This window comes from Anas platyrhynchos, chromosome 2 (genome assembly GCF_047663525.1).
Source record: "Anas platyrhynchos isolate ZD024472 breed Pekin duck chromosome 2, IASCAAS_PekinDuck_T2T, whole genome shotgun sequence".
NCBI lineage: Eukaryota > Metazoa > Chordata > Aves > Anseriformes > Anatidae > Anas > Anas platyrhynchos.
Window position 1 is genome coordinate 58,898,090 of NC_092588.1, and position 21,047 is coordinate 58,919,136.

The following is a 21,047-nucleotide window of genomic DNA, read 5'->3' on the forward strand; positions in this document are numbered from 1 at the left end:
TAAGCAGGGCACGCCTTCACCCTTTGTACTTAAGTCTTGTTGTTAATTCATCTGCAATGAAAAAAATGAATGATTACTCCTCTTATTTACAGTTGCAATTGATAGTGTAAACTTGAAGTAAGCCCATTTGTATGAAATACTGCAAACTTCAAAAAAATGGAAACTTCAGTGACCAGGAAAGAAGAGAGGAGCAATTAGTATTTAGACAGAGCTTACTCACCTTAAATATTGATTCCATTTTATCATCCAATTTCAGCTCAATAACTTTTTCTATAATAAATAAGTTTGAAATGCTGGAAAACACACTGCCATGCAGATTTGGGCGTTTCAGGCTTGCTCCTTCTTCATTCAAAAGATGGAATACTAGATGTTTAAGTGCTATAGATCGAACCCTAAAGAAACAAACAATTAGAAGGGAAACAATATGGAGGGGAAGACGTATGAGGAGTGGCTGAGGTTACTGGGCCTGTTCATCCTGGAGAAGAGGAGGCTGAGGGGGGACCTCATCACGGTCTACAACTTCCTCACAAGGGGGAGTGGAGAGGCAGGTGACCTATTCTCTGTAAACACCAATAATAGGACCCGTGGGAATGGTGTTAAGCTGAGGCAGGGGAAGTTTAGGCTGGACATCAGGAAGAGGTTCTTCACCGAGAGGGTGACTGCACACTGGAACAGGCTCCCCACGGACGTAGTCACTGCACCAAGCCTGTCTGAATTTAAGAAGCGATTGGACTGTGCACTTAGTCACATGGTCTAAACTTTTGGGCAGACCTGTGGGGTGCCAGGAGTTAGACTTGATGATCCTTATGGGTCATATTCTATGGATATTCTATGATTCTATATAAAATCCTCATTAGAAAACTTTAGCTCTACAGTTAAACATTAGTTTATAAAATTAATAATGTGGAGGGTGGGTGGGAACAATTTATTCAATCTACTTTTCACTGTAGATAAGTCTATTGTTTTGTTTCCTTTTTTGAGTAGACATCTTTGTCACAAACATTAAAGACATGCTGAAATCCTACAAGGCATTACTCACAACTGCTTTTTTGAGAAAAGAAGACGCAGAGCAGCTCGTAGTCTAGTAGTTCTAGGGAGAATACCCTCTCCTTTGTCAGAAGACGTTTCACTCAAAGTGAGGATGCAGTTACCTAGCTTATCTTTTGTGTCAGCGTAACCCTAAAACAAACAAAAAACAGCTTATAAATTTAGTAAGTTAAACAGGAAGTGGAAGAAGGAACGAAAGCATAAAACCCACAACTTAAAAAAAAGACTTACGGAGAATAAAATTTCTCTGCTGAAAAAATAAAGATAAAATAAAGTGATCCCATATACAAAATTAAATAGAGATTTTTATATGGCCCAGAGGTACTTTGACCTGGAACCTTTGACCTTTAATATGTTAACATGATGCTGTTCTATAAGGTCAATTTCCATTTTAATAAGTAGTACTCAGTCACTATATGAAAATAACTTCAAAACATTAAGTCCTACCTATTTTCAGGTATTTACCTCTTTCACACTCAACCAAAACAAACCAGAATCAATTGCATACTGCAACCATTTAAACAACAGAGAAAAATTGGGTTCTGAGGGAACAGGCTTATGTAGTTGACAAGCCTCTCCATGGAATTTGAAAACTCCTGGCAGTCAGGTGAAGTCCCCTCTGACTGGAAAAAGGGTTACATCACTCCCATTAAAAAAAGGGTAGAAAGGAGGAACTGGGGAACTACAGGCCAGTGCGCCTCACCTCTGTGCCCAGAAAGATCACGGAAAAGATGCTCCTGGAAGCAATGTCAAGGCACATGCAAGACAAAGTGATCCAAGACAGCCAGCACAGCTTCACTAAGGGCAAATCATGCCTGCCGAGTCTGGTGGCCTTCTACGATGGAATGACTGCAGCAAGTTGACAAGGGAAGACTGACTAACGTCATCTACCTGGACTTCTGCAAGGCTTCTGACATGGTCCCACACAACATACTGATCTTCAAAATTGAAGAGAGATGGATTTGATGGGTGGACTATTCGGTGGATAAGGAGTTGGCTTGAAGGTCACACCCAGAGAGGTGTGGTCAATGGCTCTATGTCCAGGTGGAGGCCAATGACAAGTAGTATCCCTCAGTGGTCTGTCCTGAGGGAGTACTGTTTAATATCTTTTTTTAGAGCACAGGAAGTTCCGCACTGACATGCAAAAGAACTTCACAGTGAGGGTGACGGAGCACTGGAACAGGCTGCCTAGGGAGGTTGTGGAGTCTCCTTCTCTGGAGATATTCAAGGCCTGTCTGGACGCCTACCTGGGCGGCCTGCTCTGAGGAATCTGCTTTGGCAGGGCGGTTGGACCTGATGATCTTTCGAGGTCCCTTACAACCCCTACAGTTCTGTGATTCTGTGATCTTTATCTGTCTTTAATGACATAGGCAGTGGGATCAGGTGCGCCCTCAGCAAGTTTGTAGATGATACCAAGCTGAGTGGTGCAGTTGATACAACAGAAGGAACGGATGCCATCAATAGGGACATGGAGCAGCTTGAGAAGTAGGCCCATATGAACTTAGTGAGGTTCAACAAGTCCAAGAGCAAAGTGATGTGCCTTGGGGAGGGCAATCCCAGACACGAGTACAGTCTGGGAGAAGAACTAATTTAGAGCAGCCCTGCAGAGAAAACTTGAGGGTTCTAATGGACAAAAAGCTCAACATGAACCAGCAGTATACACTTGCAGCCCAGAAGGTCAACTACATCCTGGGCTGCATCAACAGAGGAGTGGCCAGCAGGTCAAGAGAGGGGATCGTACCCTGTAGTGGGTTTACATGGCAATGTTTTGGTAGCAGGGGGCCATAGGGGTGGTTTCTGTGAGAAGGATCTAGAAGCTGCCCCATGTTTGGGAAGGGCCCCACTGCTGATCAGAGCCGAGCCAATAAGCAATGTTGTTTTGTGCCTCTGTGAGAGCATATTTAAGACAGGGAAAAAAAAAACACTGTGCCACACAGCAGCTGGAAGAATGAGAGGAGTAAGGAACAGCCTTGCAGGCACCAAGGTCAGTGAAGAAGGAGGAGAAGAGGTGCTCCAGGTGCCCAAGCAGAAGTCCCCTGCAACCTGTGGTTAGGACCATGGTGAAGCAGGATGTTCCTCTGCAGCCCATGGAGTACCACGGTGGAGCAGGGTTCCACGCTGCAGCCCGTGGAGGAGACCACGGTGGAGCAGGTGGCCCTGCACCGATGGAGGCTGCCACCTGTGGAAGACCCCTGCTGGAGCAGATTCCAGGCCGGACCTGTGGCCCGTGGAGAGGAGACCATGCAGGAGCAGGTGACCTGGCAGGAGCTGCTGCCCGTGGGGGAGCCAGGTTGGAGCAGTTTTCTCCTCAGGGATGGACCCCGTGGTACAGACCCATATCTGGAGCAGTTCTGGAAGAGCTGCTGCCTGTGGGAAGCCCATGCCGGATCAGTTCACCAAGGACTGCATCCTGTGGGTGGGACCCCACAGCACAGGGACAAGAGTGACCGAGAAGGAGCGGCAGAGAAGAAGCGCTGTAGACTGACCATAACCCCCATTCCCCTGTTCCCCTGCGCCGCTCAGGGGGAGGAGGTGGAAGAGGGTGGATGGGGGGGAAGGTGCTTTTGGTTTCTTTCTGTTGTTTCTCACTTCTCTAGCTTGTTAGTAATAAGCAATAAATCTTACTGTCTCCCTATGCCGAGTTTATCTCAACCTTGGAGCCCTTTTCATTGTATTTTCTCCCCGTTCCTCTTTGAGGAGGGGGAGTGAGAGAGCGGCTGTGGTGGAGCTCAGCTGCCCACTCAAGCAGAACTATGACAAGCAGAACTTTACTCCACCCTTGTGAAGCCCCACTTGGAGTCCTACATCCAGGTCTGGGGCTCCCAGGACAAGAAGGATGTGGATGGGTTGGGTTAGAGAATAGGAGGAAATTCTTCACTCAGAGGGCAGTGAGGCACTGGAACAGGTTGCCCAGTGAAACTGTGGATGCCCTATCCCTGAAGACCAAGCTTAACAAGGCCCTGGACAACTCGACATAGTGGGTGGCATCCCTGCCCACGGCAGTGGCGTTGGAACTGTATGATCTTTAAGGGCCTTTCTAACTCAAGTCATTCTGTGATTCTATGAAAATATAATGCATTTTATATACATTGGGTAAATATAGGCTTTCAGTAGTCTCTGCTCAAATATTTGTTTTAGGTAGCCATGACAAGGTGTAGCACAGAGAAAAATTCTACTCAGAAAAATGAATTTGAACAAGAATCTCTCAATACATGTTTAGCCTTAATTTGGAATCTATGATCTATAGGTAGATCATAAAAGGGACGTCTCTATCTTTTTTTTCTTTAGTGCTAAAAAACTTTGATGGAGAAACTAGGCTGAAAATCAGACTGAAGGCTGCAAAAGTAACTATTAGATTGAACCAAGAGTGAAGATATGGAATATAAAATGGGTGCGGTATTACAGATATGAAGACCAATGTTAAGGATAATACTGACTGTTGATACTTATAATCAAATAATAACAAAACATGAAACAAAGAAAACACAGCTTAAATGTACTTGATCAGAAAACTGTACAATCACAAAAGATCTCTGAACGTTCAACCTTAAAGATATGGGAGGCACTTAAATAAGCATGAAAAAGCATTCAATGTTTTAAGCTGTACTTGGATTTCAACTCATATCCTCAAAAAAAATAAGTCATAGTCAATAACTGTTAATTTCTATTACATTTCAGAGTTTCATATACTAGCAATAACAGGCTAAAATCTGTCTACAAAATTAAAAGTAGTAACTCTGGCTGGCTGGCATCTGGACCCATATAACATTCGCTATTTGACTTTTAATAAGTCTGTGGGTATATTACTGTTAATCTACTTTCCAGGTGGTACTTACAACTTCTTGCTATGGTTTAAGAGGACAGTGCTGCTGTTTACATGATTTAATACATCAAATTCAGATAACAGCACATAGAATTACCTGTAAAACAGGAATGATGGGATAGAGAGCTTCAATAAACTTGTTCCAAGTCAATACTGCCATTACTAATCGGCCCTGCAACAGATGCATCAGAATGGCTTTGGCTGCAGAATGTACCTGTTAAACAACAAAAAAAAACTAATACCAGAACTGATGTGTCAGTTTGTCAATGTTGTAAAAAAAAAAAATAATAATAATAATAATAATACAAAGAAAAATCTCAAAGAGAAAGGATCTACAGAAGAAATACTATCACTGAATGACAACTTCTAAGTTGTCTGTCACACTAAACATCAGACTGTTAATAAAGCCTCTCAGAACACAGAAATCAAACAGTTCTGCCTAAATAGTACAAACAAGAAGTCTTGAAATTAAAATCATCATTCAGGCAGAGAGACAACTATAGAGAACATAATTCCTCTCTGGATTGCCTACGTATTAGTCTAAGCATACGATGTGCCAATGCCAAAATGTTATCTTCCAAATTAAAATTGTAATACACTATGACCACTATTGGAGTCTCTCATGTAAGAATAAGCCTGAATTTTATTTTTGTTTGTTTTAGATCTAACATGTCTAAAAAGATCTTCATGCTTTTTTATCCAGTCATTTTCCCCTCAAAACTTTGTTTTGGCTTTTCTATAAATATTAATGAATCTTACTAAAATAAAATAAACCATTACTTCAACTTATACATCTATCAGCCCCTCTATCCTCCTGGTAAAAAGAAAAAAAAAGTTTATTTTTTTGACCCTACAATTCTGAGGTAATTCCCGGAATTTCCAGTCTTTATGATATGCTTCTGTAGAGGATTTAGAAGGACTTAAAACCTCTTATACGGCCATTTCACTTTATTGAAGAAAACAAAGTAAGATCATCAAAACTTTCCAATTGTACATGAATAAATTTGGTTTTTGTTTTTTTAATCATTAAAAGAAAAAAGGTATATGATGCAATATAAATACTGTATTGATGTACACCATATACAACCTATTATTATTGCTATAATGAGAATAAAGGAGAAAAAAACAGCTCAGAATTCATTCTTCTTTAAATAAATACCTACCTTTAGCAGCTAAAAAATTGTATTTCACACCAGTAATAAAAATACTCTCCCTCCAGGTAACAAGAACAATCTCTGTCTTTTATAAATCTTTTATAATCTTTTAAAAATCCTGTACTATCTTTAAGCAACTGGATTTGTAGAAATCTATGGCAAATCTTAAGCCCAACCTTGGGATACAAGGTTCTTCTCAGTGTCTTCATATCATCACATCTGAAAGGTTAAACCGATGCTTTATGAGAATTTAAACAAGAGATAAACATCCAAGAAGGAAAAAGAATAGGCCTTGGTATGATCTGAATAACATACTTTGTTGAGACACAGAATGCATGCTTACAAAATCATTTCATGTTGTTTTTTCCTAATAATGCATTCGTATTGTTCTCTTAGCAATCTCCTTAAATTCAGTATCAATTGAATATCAATTTATTTGATATGCTTGACCAGTCAGACTTTTTAATATAAAGCATCCAAGTGACTAGACAAACAAAATAAATGCTTTCCTTGGAAAAAAGGAAAATACATACAAACTATAAATACAAAGTACATTATCAAACTATAAATACAAAGTACATTATCAAACACACTTTACTTCTCATTTTAAAATGGTAACCTCTAAAAAACATTTTTAAATGGAAATATGTAGCGTTGTGTTAAAAAAATCCCTACCTTATTTCAGCAGACTAGCAAAAATCAAACACTTCAATTATCCTCAGAAGCAAAATTCAATCAAAACAATTCTTCACATCACCAGCAAAAAAAACAAATATAACCAAGAATCCTTTGTTAATTACTCTTCTTTCCCCTCTGACTGTAGCAACCTTACAGATCAGCTACAAAGTGGTTAGAAAGAACCTGAGTCATTTTTCTTCCCTCTCAGAACTCTTTTCTTAGCTTCATATGTAAGCTAAGAAATTAAAAGAATAGAGTAGTTCAGTTGGAAGGGACCTTCAAAGATCATCTAGTGCAACTGCCTGACCGCTTCACAGCTAACCAAAAGTTGAAGCATATTAATGCATTTGTGCATTAAGTACTTAGCATTAAGCATTTGTGCATACAATTGAACTCAATAGCAATTTCATCCTCTTCTGTAATACAGTGCTCATGTATTTAAACACAGATGCATCTGAAGCAATGAAATACATTTTTATAACAAACCTTGCAGACTTAAGATGTATTTTTGCTCCTCAACTGATAAATGCATTTCAGAAGTCATCCCACCTTTACAAAGACTTGAGACTTCATGTCTACTATAAATGTAAAGCATCATACATGCTATTTTGTCATATGCACATTTTATAGTGTTGAATACTGCACAGAAGATGACTAAAAAACATAGCTTATTTAATTTTGTCATTAGTCTGTATCACATGGAATAATATCTTCTGTATAGAACATTATTTTGTCTCTGAATCTGTGATGAAGAAAACCTTCAATTTAATATAACTTCACTCTTTGCATAGTTTTTCTCTATACAAGAAACCATATGAAATCAAAACTTCAGGTAAGCCTCAAAACACCACACATAAGCTTATAAACAGTTCCTAAACACAGTACCTCATTTTTATCTTCCTGAAGGCCAAACGTAGTGATTTCATATAAAACTTTTGGATGAAGAAGAAAGTGTACTCCATGACAGACTGAAGAAACAGGCTTAGCAATATTATGAACACCTAGACAGTCCTTCAGTAAAAATAAAGATGGTTAGTTTTAAAATTGAAGACAGTCTCCCATTACTGAATCTTGTTTTATAGACTGCCTTAAGTTGTGCTCCGGTAAAAGGCTTTCTTTTTGCAGCTAGGAACACTAAAAGTTTAACTTTATGATCCTGGTAGAAACACCTTCTTTGTTCATCACTGACTAAAAACTCCTACATAACATAATGATTTTGCATTACTTTTTTTTTTAAACTATTATTTTAAATCAAATTTTATACATTGTTCAGCATGATATTAAAATAAGCAAAACCTATAACAGTCAGGTAGAAATCTCACAAAAAGCTACAACTGTTATTCAGTGGAGGCAGTGGTTTTTTTTGTTCACCTTGTGAAAAACTTGCTCCAATATCTTCGTATTTAATTGAATGGTGCTATATCAATATGATGTTTAGCCCATTAACACCCATAATAGAAAATATAATTATGCCCAAGTATTATGATATCAAAATAGAATGGTGATTTTTATTTTCACTGATATAAGCCAATTATGAATACCTGAAATGATCTGATGAATAAGACACTACTTTTATTAATATAGAATACAACCATACATTTTTGGGAAGCTTGCACTCTTTATGCCTTGAATGATCTTTATTAAAAAAAAAAATAAAAAATAATCAAAATCAAAACAGCCAAACAAAAAAAAGCCACAAATTTGTTAAAGATCTGTACATAATGCTACTTAAATATTTTTAAATGCTCCTCATGTTTTTATACATGGATTTTTTTTTAATTTATTGTTTTAATTTTTTTTCCAAAGTCTAAGCAAGTGAGCAGACTGTAGGTGTGTGTGTATATTGTGAAAGTGTCAGTATTACATTATTCTATTTCCCTTAAGTAAACATTCTTGCAAAAACCTGAAAAGCAGCCAACTAAAAATGATTTTTGCTCAGAAAGGAAAAAAACTAAAAAGCACAACAAAAGAAAAGTGAAAAACCTACACAAGGAAAATACAAACTGGGCAATCTCATTTCAGCAGGCAAGTAAAAATGAACACTTCAATTTAAAAAAAAAAAAAATTGAAATTGAAACATTTCTGCAGAGCAGCAGCAAAAACAAGCCAACCAACCAACCAAAAAAAAACAACAAACAGTGACCAGTATTACTAAGAATCATTTTAAAAAAGCAAAATTGTCAATCACTGGTTTTCCCCTCACTTTAGAGACATTCTTAAGGGAAGTACCTGAAGTATAATCTAACCAAGTAGTTTTAAATCCCAGATATAGAATAGCACACTGCAAGTCTGTGTCTATACAGATCTTAAAGCATATAATGTGGTGAGCAGAATTTGGCAGTAACAATGCTCTTGATGAGGGAATCACACAACATACGTTACTTAGCACAACACCAACAGTGTTAAGAAAGCTTTAGTTCTAACCTTAACCACTTCAAGACAGCAGCGATAAGCTTCAGTTTTTATATTCAGCAGAGGATGAGCCAATAGCTGGAGAAGCACATTCTGACCCTCAGTCTGAAGCAATGGGTTTGCCTGGCCAGACTTCCAACTTAAAATGAAAAATAGTTAAATTTACATTATAAAATTGACTATGAGTAACTTCCATGTAGTGACTACGTTTATTTTACAGGAATTAAAGATGCCTATAAAACATTTTCTTGTTACGTTTCAGGATAACCCCTCAAAAATACTTCCTGAAAAGAAAAATCACTTGATTGACAGAAGTTCAATATCATTATGTTTTAGCAAAATCGTAACAATCACATTTGTAAAAATACCGTCTTTCCATACTTATATGTAAAATAAAGACCATCGTTTTTCAAAACTCTCTTGTGAAAATTAGGAACCTGATAAACATTTACATTAATCTGAAAATATCAAATTCTACTGACTTTCAATAGTCTTTAAAACATGGAATTATAAAAAAACAAAGTGCTTTCAGATTTGTTTTTGTTATCTTTGTTTTTACATGTAGAGATAGCAGTCCATCTTATTGTCACAAAGAAAATTGACATTAGTCAAAAGACAATAATCAGTTTAAGTGAACTCCTGTTTTCTGAAATTGTAAGCAAACAATAATTCTACAAAGATTAGAACACTTCAGGATTAAAAGCTACTAGTATTAGAAAGCTCTTAAAAGTAGTTTCCTTTGAAAAAATACCTGCACTCAAGTTCTGAAATGGCATAAAATTCAGATTTGGTATTTCTACTTAAGAATTTGATACAAAATGTTTCCAGGCACCATACAGTACCTTAAGTTCTTTACCATGAAAAATTAAAACAGGCTGTTTAATAAACAAGATTCAATATGTAATATGCATCTTATTTATTACAATATGCAATCAAATAGGTCCTTCATGAGTTCTGAAGAAAAGGAACAAAAGAACTTTAAAAAAGGTTCAAAAGACAGGTCAAAACGTTTTGAGACTGCTTCTTTGAAGGCAAAATCATAAAAGCTTACACTCAGAAAAGAATAAAGCATGGGGTTTTAGCACCTGACACTCATTTTAAAAAAAAAATTACCACAGGATGGTACAAATTATTTACCAGAGATCTTTCAATGGCTAAAAGAAAAAAAAAAGTTTAAATACAAAGGACAAAAATATTTCAACAAACAAGTTGAGATTCTACCTGAGAAAGCATTATAATTTATTTTTTTTTAATTGATATTTTCTTAAGTTTTATAGGTACTTACAGATTTGAGCACATGTGAATGCATTCCTGAAGCAAGGGCATATGTTGATGGTAGGGTAGGCTATTTAAGGCTTGATCTGCCAATTCTAATAATTCAGGAAAGTTCTTCTCTCCCTGGAAAGTAAAACAAAGAGAAAGAAACTATCAAATTTTGTAATATAAAAATATAAAATGTTACTGTATAATCTTCACTGTATAATTCATCACTGTTTTTACTACACATGGTTTCATTCAGCCCTTCACAGAGAAGCTTATAGTTAACCCAATGAACAAACTCATTGGATTTCAAACAAATACATTTTAGTACCTACTCCTGTGAGCTGACAACTCTTCATCTGCTGAATCCAGATAAAGATCAATTAAACTCACTGGGAATAAAGAGTATCTAACTTTTCACAGCATGAACTAGCATGCTACTAACACTACTCAAAAAACTTTCGGAAGTATCCAAGAATAGAGTATGATAAAAGATTTAGCTGTTAAGCTATTAACTTTTAACACTATTAACACTATTTTAACACTATTAATTTTTTATTTTATTTATTTTTTTTAAATCTTCCTATGTGTTCATACTCTTGTTTGACAAATACATTAAGCATGAGCCACTTAAAATTGAAGAAGATTACAACTTCATTATGAATAATATTTTGAGTAAATTGCTGATTAAGTTCAGGACATGCTTATGTAAAGGATGAATCAACTCCAATTTAAGATAACAGGACATATCAATTGCTGTATTTCATTCATTTATATTTATTTTGGTGACAACAGAACAAGCATTTTGCACCAGCAGTAATTACTAGTCCATTCAAATAATGGAGAATATTTGAGCACCATGCTGGAATCTCTCTAATTAAAAAAAACATAATATAACAGTTGTCTTCATAAGTGAACCACCCAAATTTCACACAGTCTAGAAGTAGTAGTGTATTAGAAATACTATTACCAGATAGTTTGGAATTAAAATATCTAAAATATTTAAATACTAGGCAACAACATATACACACATGCATACATATACACATTACATATTTAAATATAGTACTTATTTTTTTCCTACTTCACCTATAATTAGATTATAAACCCACTTACAATCTGACTTTTTTCTTTGTTTTTTTCCCCCTCATGAGTATAAAATACATCTGTTAGTTTTCTTTCACACTGCCAGAACACAGTTTTTACAAGGGGAAAAAAACAAGCACAGGAAATAAGTTTGCCTACAGAAAATGCTTTATATAATGGAATTCCACACCTTCTTATGAACTTCAGTCATAAAGCTACAAGTGCATTCAGTGGAATAAACAGCTTCTGAAGCTTTTTTATAAATACTATAGTTCTCGGAACTCATCTGCTCCAGGTAGGCTGCAACAGCTTCATGAATGCTTGGATATTCCAAGGAAAAGGGTACATCCATAGAGAGAAGAAATAAAGCATTCAGCAAACTCTTTTGTGAAACTTTACTCGCCTTCAGAAAAGAAAACAAGCGTCAGAATAACACAGCCCAAAAATACAGTAAAACCAACAACAGCATTTGCAGTCTTCTAATAAGTATCATCGTTGTTGCTACTGCTTAAAATTTAGAAGAAACAAAAAAAAAAAACAAATGAGTTCTATATGAAGAATTTATTTTTGATTAAATAGTAGGAGTCCAATAAATTCCAGTTCTAACATTAAACCTGCAACTAGTCACAAAATATGAGATGCATACAATCCAGCCACAGCACTAAAAACTTCATGGATTTGCCAGGTCAGTCTACTGTCCAACCACTAGATGGCAGAGAATATACAGACCACAATTATTTCTCTCCTACTAATAAGAAAAGGTATACAATTGTATATAGTAATATCACATACTAAGAACTGTGATTTCTGTTGGTTACATTTTGTTTGGTTTTGTTTGTCTTCCTTACTGCAAGTCTTCATTCAGCTTAAATTTTGACCTCAAATGCAGTAACTATTTTCAACTCCTGCTATATGCAAATTTAAAATTTTATATTAAATACATGAAAGCATAAAAATTAGAAAATCATTAGATTAATATGTCTGCACTTATTTTCAGGGACAAGAAACAACTTCATTAGTAAAAGATTTAATGTCCATGGCAAAAAAAACATAACTGTCTGTCTGAGCTGGAGTCACCTTTTCCCTGCAGCAGCCCGCACAGTGCTGTGCTCTGCACTTGTAGCTGGAACAGCACTGATATCACTCCAGTGTTGTGTCTATTGCTGCGTAGTGCTGGCACAGCATCAGGACTCCTTCCAAGCCCCCAAGAGCCAGCAGGCTGGGGGTGGGCAAGTGATGGGGAGGGGACATTGCCAGGGCAGCTGACCTAAACCAACCAAAGGGATATTCCATAACACCTGATGTCACACTCAGCTATAAGAAGGGGGGCTCCCGTGGGGGAGGAGGCTGTTCCTCCTGAACAACCACTACGCGTTTTGAGGCCCTGCTTCCCAGGATGTGGCCGAACACCGCTCGTTGATGGGAAGCAGAGAATAATTTTTCCCCCTCTCTCTGCGCTTCTGCACGGACTTATTGTTTCTTTTGTTTCTTTTTCTCCCCATTCCTTTTCCCTTTAATTAAACCTTTCTCATCTCAAACCTCGAGTTCTCTGTGTTGTATTTTCTCTCCCTTCCTCTTTGAGGAGAGCAGGAATGAGAGAGCAGTTGTGGTGGAGCTCAGCTGCCCACCTGAATAAAACCACCACAATCTGCTATTCAAATTGAGCAATGTCTAAAAAGAACTATAATGCAATTTAAACTGACAAAAAATGTAGACAGACTTTTAAAGAGGATTTTTTTTTTTTTTTTTTACTACTTTGCATCCTACAACAACTACCCAAGAACTTGTTTAAAGAGCATTAAAAACAAACATTTTAAATCAGTAGAAAGCGTAAAGCATATATGCTCACTACATTCCATCAAATTAGGAGTGATGATTTTACACAGTACTAGTCATACCATGTTAACAATAAACAAGCAGGGGGCAGCATAGCTTTGCAAACCATGAATAATACCAGGAAAAAAAAAGTTAAAGGAAGAAAAAAACATTACATTTTGAAAGCCTCATGAAAAAAAACTGTATTAAAAGTTTTTTTTTAGACTTGTATTCTGCAGCAGATTCTGCAGAATGCACCAATATCTGAAGAACAGACAAAGTTCCCTTCTTCAACCATGTAACAGCCGATATAAGTCAAATGAATTTCTCTGTCCAGTTGCTGTTCTCCCAGCATTAAGTAAAACATCCCTTTATTCTCTTAAAATGCAAAACCCAAACACCATGACTTTTCAAATTAGTGATGGCCTACCTTTTCTACGGGGAGAAGTGTTTGCAGCAATCTAATAGTGAAAAGAGAAATGCTAGTAAACGCCATTCTGTGATGCACCATCATCACCTCAGGCTGCTCTGCACTTATATTGGTTTTGTGATATAATATAGTTTCTCCAAGCAAACCCAAGACCAGAAGCAATTTGTCTCTCTGAAAAGATAAAATTAAAAAATAAATAAAGCACATTATCATTAGAAGTAATTGACATGTTATAATTACTGTATAAATGCTGTAAAGATGTACAGTTATTTTGAAGATGCTAGATACTGTATATGTTGTACCATTTTTCCATTTGTAAATTAGTATTTCATTTGGGTTCCAAATAGAACTTTGTCTAAGTTCTAGACTTCACTTTACCTTCATTTGCAGTTCTGAATACTTTGTTACCCGTTAATAACTCTCTCTTCCATTTCTTCTCCCCTTCCTCTTCATTTCTTAATTCTTGCTCATACTCCATTTTGGAACTTCTAGCATTAGAGATATTTTGAACATCTTTTTCAGTATAGAAATATTAGGATCTAGTTTGAACCCACTAATGAAACTAATTCAAAAATGTAAAAGAAATTAAAGAAAATATTTGAGATCAAATATTTTATATGCCCATTCATCCTCAAAGGAAACATCAGCACATTCCTCAAATTATATAAAATCACTACCATTTGGAGGGATCCAACTCACTGACACAAGAAAGGGAATTTTTTTTTTTTCTAGAACCTGAAAAAAACAGGTTTTGTACTTGGAATGCCAGATTTAGAATGCCAGTTTTCAGAGTAACAATTAAGAAGGCAATACCAAATGTGAGATTTGACTTATTAATTCTATTCATCGCTGTTAAACAGTTAATACATCTAACTCTAAATAAAATTGAAGAAAATGACAAAAAGCAATTGACTAAAGTCTTTAAATAAATTATCATCAAAACTTATTGCACAGTGAGAAGAAAAGGATTTGTACTCTTCTTATAGAGTACAAAAAAATAAGTTTCTCTCTGTGCTGCTACAGTTCACAAGAAGTAGAGCCTCTGCTGCAAGACCATGGAATCTCAAGTCAGCAGTAGAATCAAAGACTTTATTCCTCCTTGAGACAGCAAGGACTGTTTTCAAAGCTTGTGATCCAAAAAACTGGAGGCTACAATAACAAAACTTTTTGACATGGCAGAATCAAACCATACCTAAGAACACATGAAAAAAACATAAAATAAAAAACTTTATCTGGGAGGATGGAAGCATAAAAACATGCATGAAATGCATAGATATTCAAATGTAAGTATTTTTGATTGGGATTTCCAAAATAAATAATTTTCACAAATATAATCAATTGCAAAATTTTAAAACTGGATAAACAAAGGAACATCAAGAATCAGCAAGAAATGCTTTCAAGCTTCCTGGAAGGGAGACACATGACCTCCTCCCCTTAGAGCTAATACAAAACAAAGAGAAAGAATGTTTTCTAAGCACTGAAACCTAACAATTCTATAAACACTATTTCTGGTAAAAGATATCTTATTCGATATATTATTAAGTAACACATAGGTAAGCTTAACAGTTGTTTCATACAATTGCTCATCTTCTACTTAAACACTATGAAAGATAAAGAGCTGTTTTTTGTTTGTTTGTTTTAATCAAATTGTTCTATCAAATTTAGCTTTTTTGAATGGCACTGCACAGTTCAGTTCTGCATCATAAATGTAGATACTACACCTCTTTGAGGTTAAGTTTAAACAAACTAATACTTTACTAATAAATCTCAAAGCTCTACCTGTGGAAGAACTTTGGTATCAACTTATACCACCATATAACAGCAAATATTTTTGTTTTGTTTTAAATAGGTATAACTGCATACAATTACCAAGCTTATTTGCAGATTTTTGCTTGTTAGTAGAACAACTTTTGTTTCCAGGCATCTAACAGCAATCAATATAACGTATGTGAGATGATGCTCATCATTTCTACTATACTTTGACAGATTTGTATGCAATTGAATATACTAATTCGTGTCATGTAACAACTAGACAAAGATTATATTAAGCTCTTAGATTATCTCTGCTATCACCTGTGTACTTCAGGAGCTATCTCCTGGAGAATATTAACAACTACACTTTCTCCATTTTCTCCTCTGGGAGCCATTTGGTAGAGGATATAAGGAATGGTACCTCCTCTTCCTCTCCTTGTGGGCTAGCTACAATAGCTTTTGAGTATTTTGAATGTCCTTGGGTAACCAATACTAGTCTTCAGGATGCTTTTTTCTAAGGTTTAACAATTAACAATGCCGCATGGGCAGTGTGGTATTGGCGTGTGAAGATATGGGCAAGTACCTGTCACCTGTCTCCTTCAGTGGTTTTAAACCTTACTACTAAACAACTGTGGAACCCCCCCAAAAAACGATAGAATGTTTGAAAGAAGCATGCCCTGATCCTGGCAATGCCAGAGAGTTACAGCTTGTCACACTGTGCTGGGGACGCTCATTATGAAAGCATCTGTCTTCCTGAGCAATCCCTATGCATATTAAGGCCTTACTTCCCTAGATGTGACAGACATCTTGCTGAATATCACTTGCTGACAGGAAGTAGAGAATAATTTTCTCCTTTTGCTTCCTTTAATTAAATCACTCCTCATCTCAACCCATGAGCCTTTTTTCCTCATATTTTCTCTCTGCTCTGAGGAAGGGGAAGGAGAGACTGGTGAGGTGGAATTTAGCTAGCCATCAGTGTGAAACCACCACAGTTCTTTTACAGACTTTCCCAAGCAAAACTTCTTAGATTAGTGCAAGAAATCTTCAGTATCGACTTGGTGTTAATTAATGACAATAGATTTTTGACAGACCAATATACTAATTCAAAGAAAAAAGTTCTCATTCTTGGATAGGTTCTATAGCTAATATATAATCATTTGTACAGTAGCAAGTAGGTAAGTCTCCAGTAATATTTTAATAATTATTGCAATACCATTGTTTCATATTCAGTGGTATCTTCATGAACTCCAGCTAAAGTCATTTAATTAAGATGACAATTAACTCAAGTTTTTAGACAAGTTTCAGTCTCTTTGTCTCTGATAAACTTGCTACATGAATAAGACATGCTAATGTTTCAGCTTTCCAACACCTTCAAGAGAGCAATTCACCATAGCTACTTCACCTGTTAATCACTAATTTAATATTTCATCTCTATAATGATTCTCAACTATGCTCAGGTATGTCTTTCCAGCAATTCAAATTGCTCAGCCATCAGCACCATAATGCTTAGAATCTCTCTTGGGCCAAACAGTTTTCTCCTTTCTTTCCAGCAAAGCAACAGAGTTAGAATAGCTGAAATCTGTGCAGAGATCTCTAAGTCCTGTGTGAGAAGTGGACACCACATACTTTACAATTCCAGTTTTGGACCTAAACAGTTATCTCCCTACTTTTAAACAGATAGTTTATAAGGTGTAAATAAAGTTTAACCTGTCATTTAAATCAAAATGCTCTTCAACATGTTCAGTCAGTACTTTTCCCTTAGATAATTTCTTACATGTGTTTCAAAGGCTACTTAACAGCTTTTCACTACAAGACAAAACTCATGATTTATTTTCTTGAGGTGAAACTTCAGTATCTTCTGGTAAAAGAACTTACATTTAAAATAAAAAGAATGTGCCAGTGATAAAACCAGTAATAAACTATTTAAGATTTTTCAAAACGATAGCTCAGCAGAACATTAGATATGTATATTAATCATGTCAGAAAATGTCAAAAGCTTACAAAAGCAGACTATTAAATATGTTTGACTGAAGCCTAAGAAAGTCTTACCAGTTCCAATCCAAAAAGGCTTTCATCTTCCCAAACATTCTCAGAAATAGCATCACCAATAAGGTACATGTTTTCAACAAGCAACTCAAGAACTTCCATTGTCACTCTCCTACTGCCTAGGAATACAAATGAGAGGATAAATTAAAATATAAGCAAAATCACATGACATTGAGACAACAGCAAGTTGAACAAGGGATTATTCTTAACCTGAAATTTTGAAATGTTTTCCTGTACACTTCTGTTACGCTAATGCTAACTACCCTCAACCAGCAACAGCTCTAAAAACATGGAAGACAACAACTAGGCAAAACCACAATAGAAGACATTAAAGTAACCATATCCATGAAAAAACACACTGCATTTGCTTATATCCTGCAATACAATTTATGTTTTATTACAGCTGTAAATCCAGTTACTGGATTTTGATGAAGTTCAGAATAGTCACTTACTTCCACCACCACATCCGTCGAGAGAGCTGGGTTACAGATATTCAATATATATTGCCTGATAATCTGCATTTTCAGTATAGCAGAATGGTTTTCCTCCTAGACTATTTTGTTTGAGGTCTTCTTTTGAAAGGCAGATGAATAACCACTTTATCTGCTTGTACTTTTCTCCATAACATTTTCTCCCCTTTCCCTAATATTTTGTTACTCCTTCTGACTCAGAATCTCTTAATAATAAGGCTACTCTGAGCTATTAGTGATTTTGATACTTTGTACAGCTTTATGCTTGGACATCGGACTACAAAGAAACCCGACCTAAGCTTAAATATTTACAACTACAAATACAACCCCTCCCTAAGATCCACAAATAATGAGATGTTAGAGGAGAAGCAGTGAAAGACTAGGATGTTTCACAAAGAACAAGGCAGAATATCTGGAGCTCAACCAAGTATTTTCAACCTCAGATAACAGAGGATGCCAAGGATGTTTGGCATCCTAGAGAACCATACTGTGACAGTTTCCCCCAAATACTTGATTTATCTCAACTGTTGGCTTAGTTACTTCTTGATGGTATGTTTCTATTTAAAAGCATGGATGAATTCTACACACCACTGAATTTTCCAATTCATTTTTGAACTATGATAAAGACTTAGCATCCCTCAAGATCTGTTTTAAAAATTAAAAAGCAAGCTCCATAGCTTGATACAGTGTGTATAAAGGAGAGAACAAAATAGTTTATCTACCTTTTGTAGATTTTACACACTGCAGAAGCCTTGTTGGTATACTTGAAGGGGGGGTGGGGGTGGGGGAAAATGTGTGCATCAGTAATGTAGGGAAAATGATGAAAGCTCATTCAATTTGCAGCTGAAGTGTTCTGCTTTGAGCGAGCATATGGCAGGAAGGGCACAGGGCCTTTTTGAAGGCTTGCTTTTTCCAATCTAACAGAAGTGCTGTATTCCATTCATTTTAAGGAAATATTACCAATTTGAGAAGTATATGCCTGATAACTTTTGTCCTCTCTTCATTATTTTGCAAATTCTTAATCAAATTACTTGTGTCTAAGGCAGTTGAAAGGTGACTTCGTAAATCACTAGGAACAATAAAAAATTACTATTATAATGCAAGTATTAAATAAGGGTGCTTTTAATTTGAGCTATAGTTTCAGAAAATTTTGAAGTTAAAAGCTAAACATTACACTTGCAATAATGCAGGAAACAACTTCCACGCACAAAATCTATTCTGTAGCTGGATACCACCCTCGAAGACTACAGTGAAGAATATATAATTATCTTGATAGCAAATAACGTTAAAGCAGTTTTCCCAATCAAGTACTGACTGGTTCATACCAGACTGCAGTGACACCTGATAAGGAAAGTACTTCATAAGCAGTAACAGAAATATCTTAATTAACAAAAATGTTGTTCTACTGTTTCTACTTCATAGGCTAGTACAAACTCAGGACTGCATAAGAATGAGTTGGCAGAACCAATGAATGGGACAAAGTCAATATTCTGTTTTTTCAGAATCATTTAGCATGATTAATATTTTTGGAACACTTTAATATAAGAAACTCTACCTCCAGAAGAATATGACAAATATATTCATACATATACAAAGATACTGAATTGTTAATTCAGCTGACTATGGCCTTCCCGCTAGGCAGATTGCTGAGATAACCTGTCTATATTGGTATAATCTCCTTATCCATATACAACACAGTTATGAATCTGATTTCAAAAGCAAATAATACAATAGCTAATCACATGAAACGTAGCTTCCATTCTCCATGTATTATTAGTATTTTAATACAGAAATATTAGTATTTCTGCTGAAGACCACACTAAAGAATATATAAGTAACCTGACAGCAAAAAAAAAAAAGTTAAAACAACTTTTTACTGCTACACAAGCTGACTAGTTTAGCAAATTGTTACCTTCAGATCTACAAAATTCACAAATATTAAATGAAATGTAAACTGAAGTACTGCAACACTGTTTAGAAACTATCACAAGGAAAGATGTAAGTGTATTACATGGAGGCAAACCCACAGGAACTGCAGATAGCACAGGTACTCAGATATCAAAGTGGGCCAGCAGCATGAATTGACATACATGCACAACTATCATATCCAGTTGTTCTGAACTGTCTGTATTACAATTCTTCATACAGATCATCACTATTGCTGTTACTCATTTTAATTACAGGCAGACAAAAAACAAACATATGTCTATGTCAAGAGACTAAACTCTCTCAATCTTTACCTATGTATGAGGTTAGCATGACAAGACAGCTGACGTGATAGTGGTGGATCCACAGGATGGGACTTCAGTCAAGGAGAGGAATCTAGTTCTAAAATAGAACTATCTCCATCTCAATTACCTCCATCTAAAATAGAATTATCTCCATCACCTTATGTTACATATCAGTGAAACTGGGAAGCAATAATGAGAACCTTTAAATTGCTACAATATTGGCAAAGAAAAGGAATTTGAAATTAAGTAACAGGTGTTCTCCAAACCCAACTCTGAAACACATAGTTTTGTGTCTAAACCAGGCTTGTAAGAGCACATTTGCACCTACAGAGCTGGACCAAAATCACATTAAAGAGTTTGATCTTACAAGCCAAACTAGCTGAATAAGGAAGCAATAAGGTGTTCAAATATCTATTTGTTTTACTTTTTAAACATATCTGTCCACTTAGTCACATGGTCTAAACTTTTGGGTAGACCTGTGCGGTGCCAGGAGTTGGACTTGACGATCCCTATGGGTCCCTTCCATGGATATTCTACGATTCTAAGATTCTATGATTCTAAGACCATTGCACCATACTCTTACATGAGTACATTTGCAAGATATTCATTTTTCAACACCTGGGGGAATCATAAGAGTTCATTATTATGAAACGCAGAGTAAGACGGATATGTTCAGATTTAAATAATTGTCATTAAGACATTCTGTATTAGCACTGACTTTAAACCACTGAACTTCAGACAAATATGGTAACAAAAAAAAAAACACCACAAAACCCAAAACAAAAAAAAAACAACCAAAAAGAAAAAACACAACTATCGATTTCTGAAACAACTTTACATAAC

General features: G+C 35.9%; 1 protein-coding gene across 7 annotated transcripts in view; it reads right to left on the reverse strand.

The window, feature by feature from the left end:
• Positions 1 to 21,047, reverse strand: part of RTTN (rotatin) — an 83,522-nt gene that overhangs the window by 50,139 nt on the left and 12,336 nt on the right. For 6 of the 7 annotated variants that reach the window (XR_005263470.2, XM_038174953.2, XM_027451906.3 and 3 more), the window contains 9 exons: positions 17,507 to 17,622; positions 13,706 to 13,876; positions 11,651 to 11,863; positions 10,400 to 10,512; positions 9,127 to 9,253; positions 7,588 to 7,713; positions 4,968 to 5,084; positions 1,040 to 1,179; positions 221 to 392 (listed from right to left, as the gene is read on the reverse strand). Coding sequence is in view for 6 of the 7 variants with exons in the window: in XM_038174953.2 (XP_038030881.2) it covers positions 221 to 392; positions 1,040 to 1,179; positions 4,968 to 5,084; positions 7,588 to 7,713; positions 9,127 to 9,253; positions 10,400 to 10,512; positions 11,651 to 11,863; positions 13,706 to 13,876; positions 17,507 to 17,622 (1,295 nt within the window). In the remaining variant the exon portion in view is untranslated. Of the gene's footprint in view, positions 1 to 220; positions 393 to 1,039; positions 1,180 to 4,967; positions 5,085 to 6,033; positions 6,230 to 7,587; positions 7,714 to 9,126; positions 9,254 to 10,399; positions 10,513 to 11,650; positions 11,864 to 13,705; positions 13,877 to 17,506; positions 17,623 to 21,047 lie in introns of those variants that run through there. The other variant, XM_072034811.1, reaches the window with a different exon arrangement.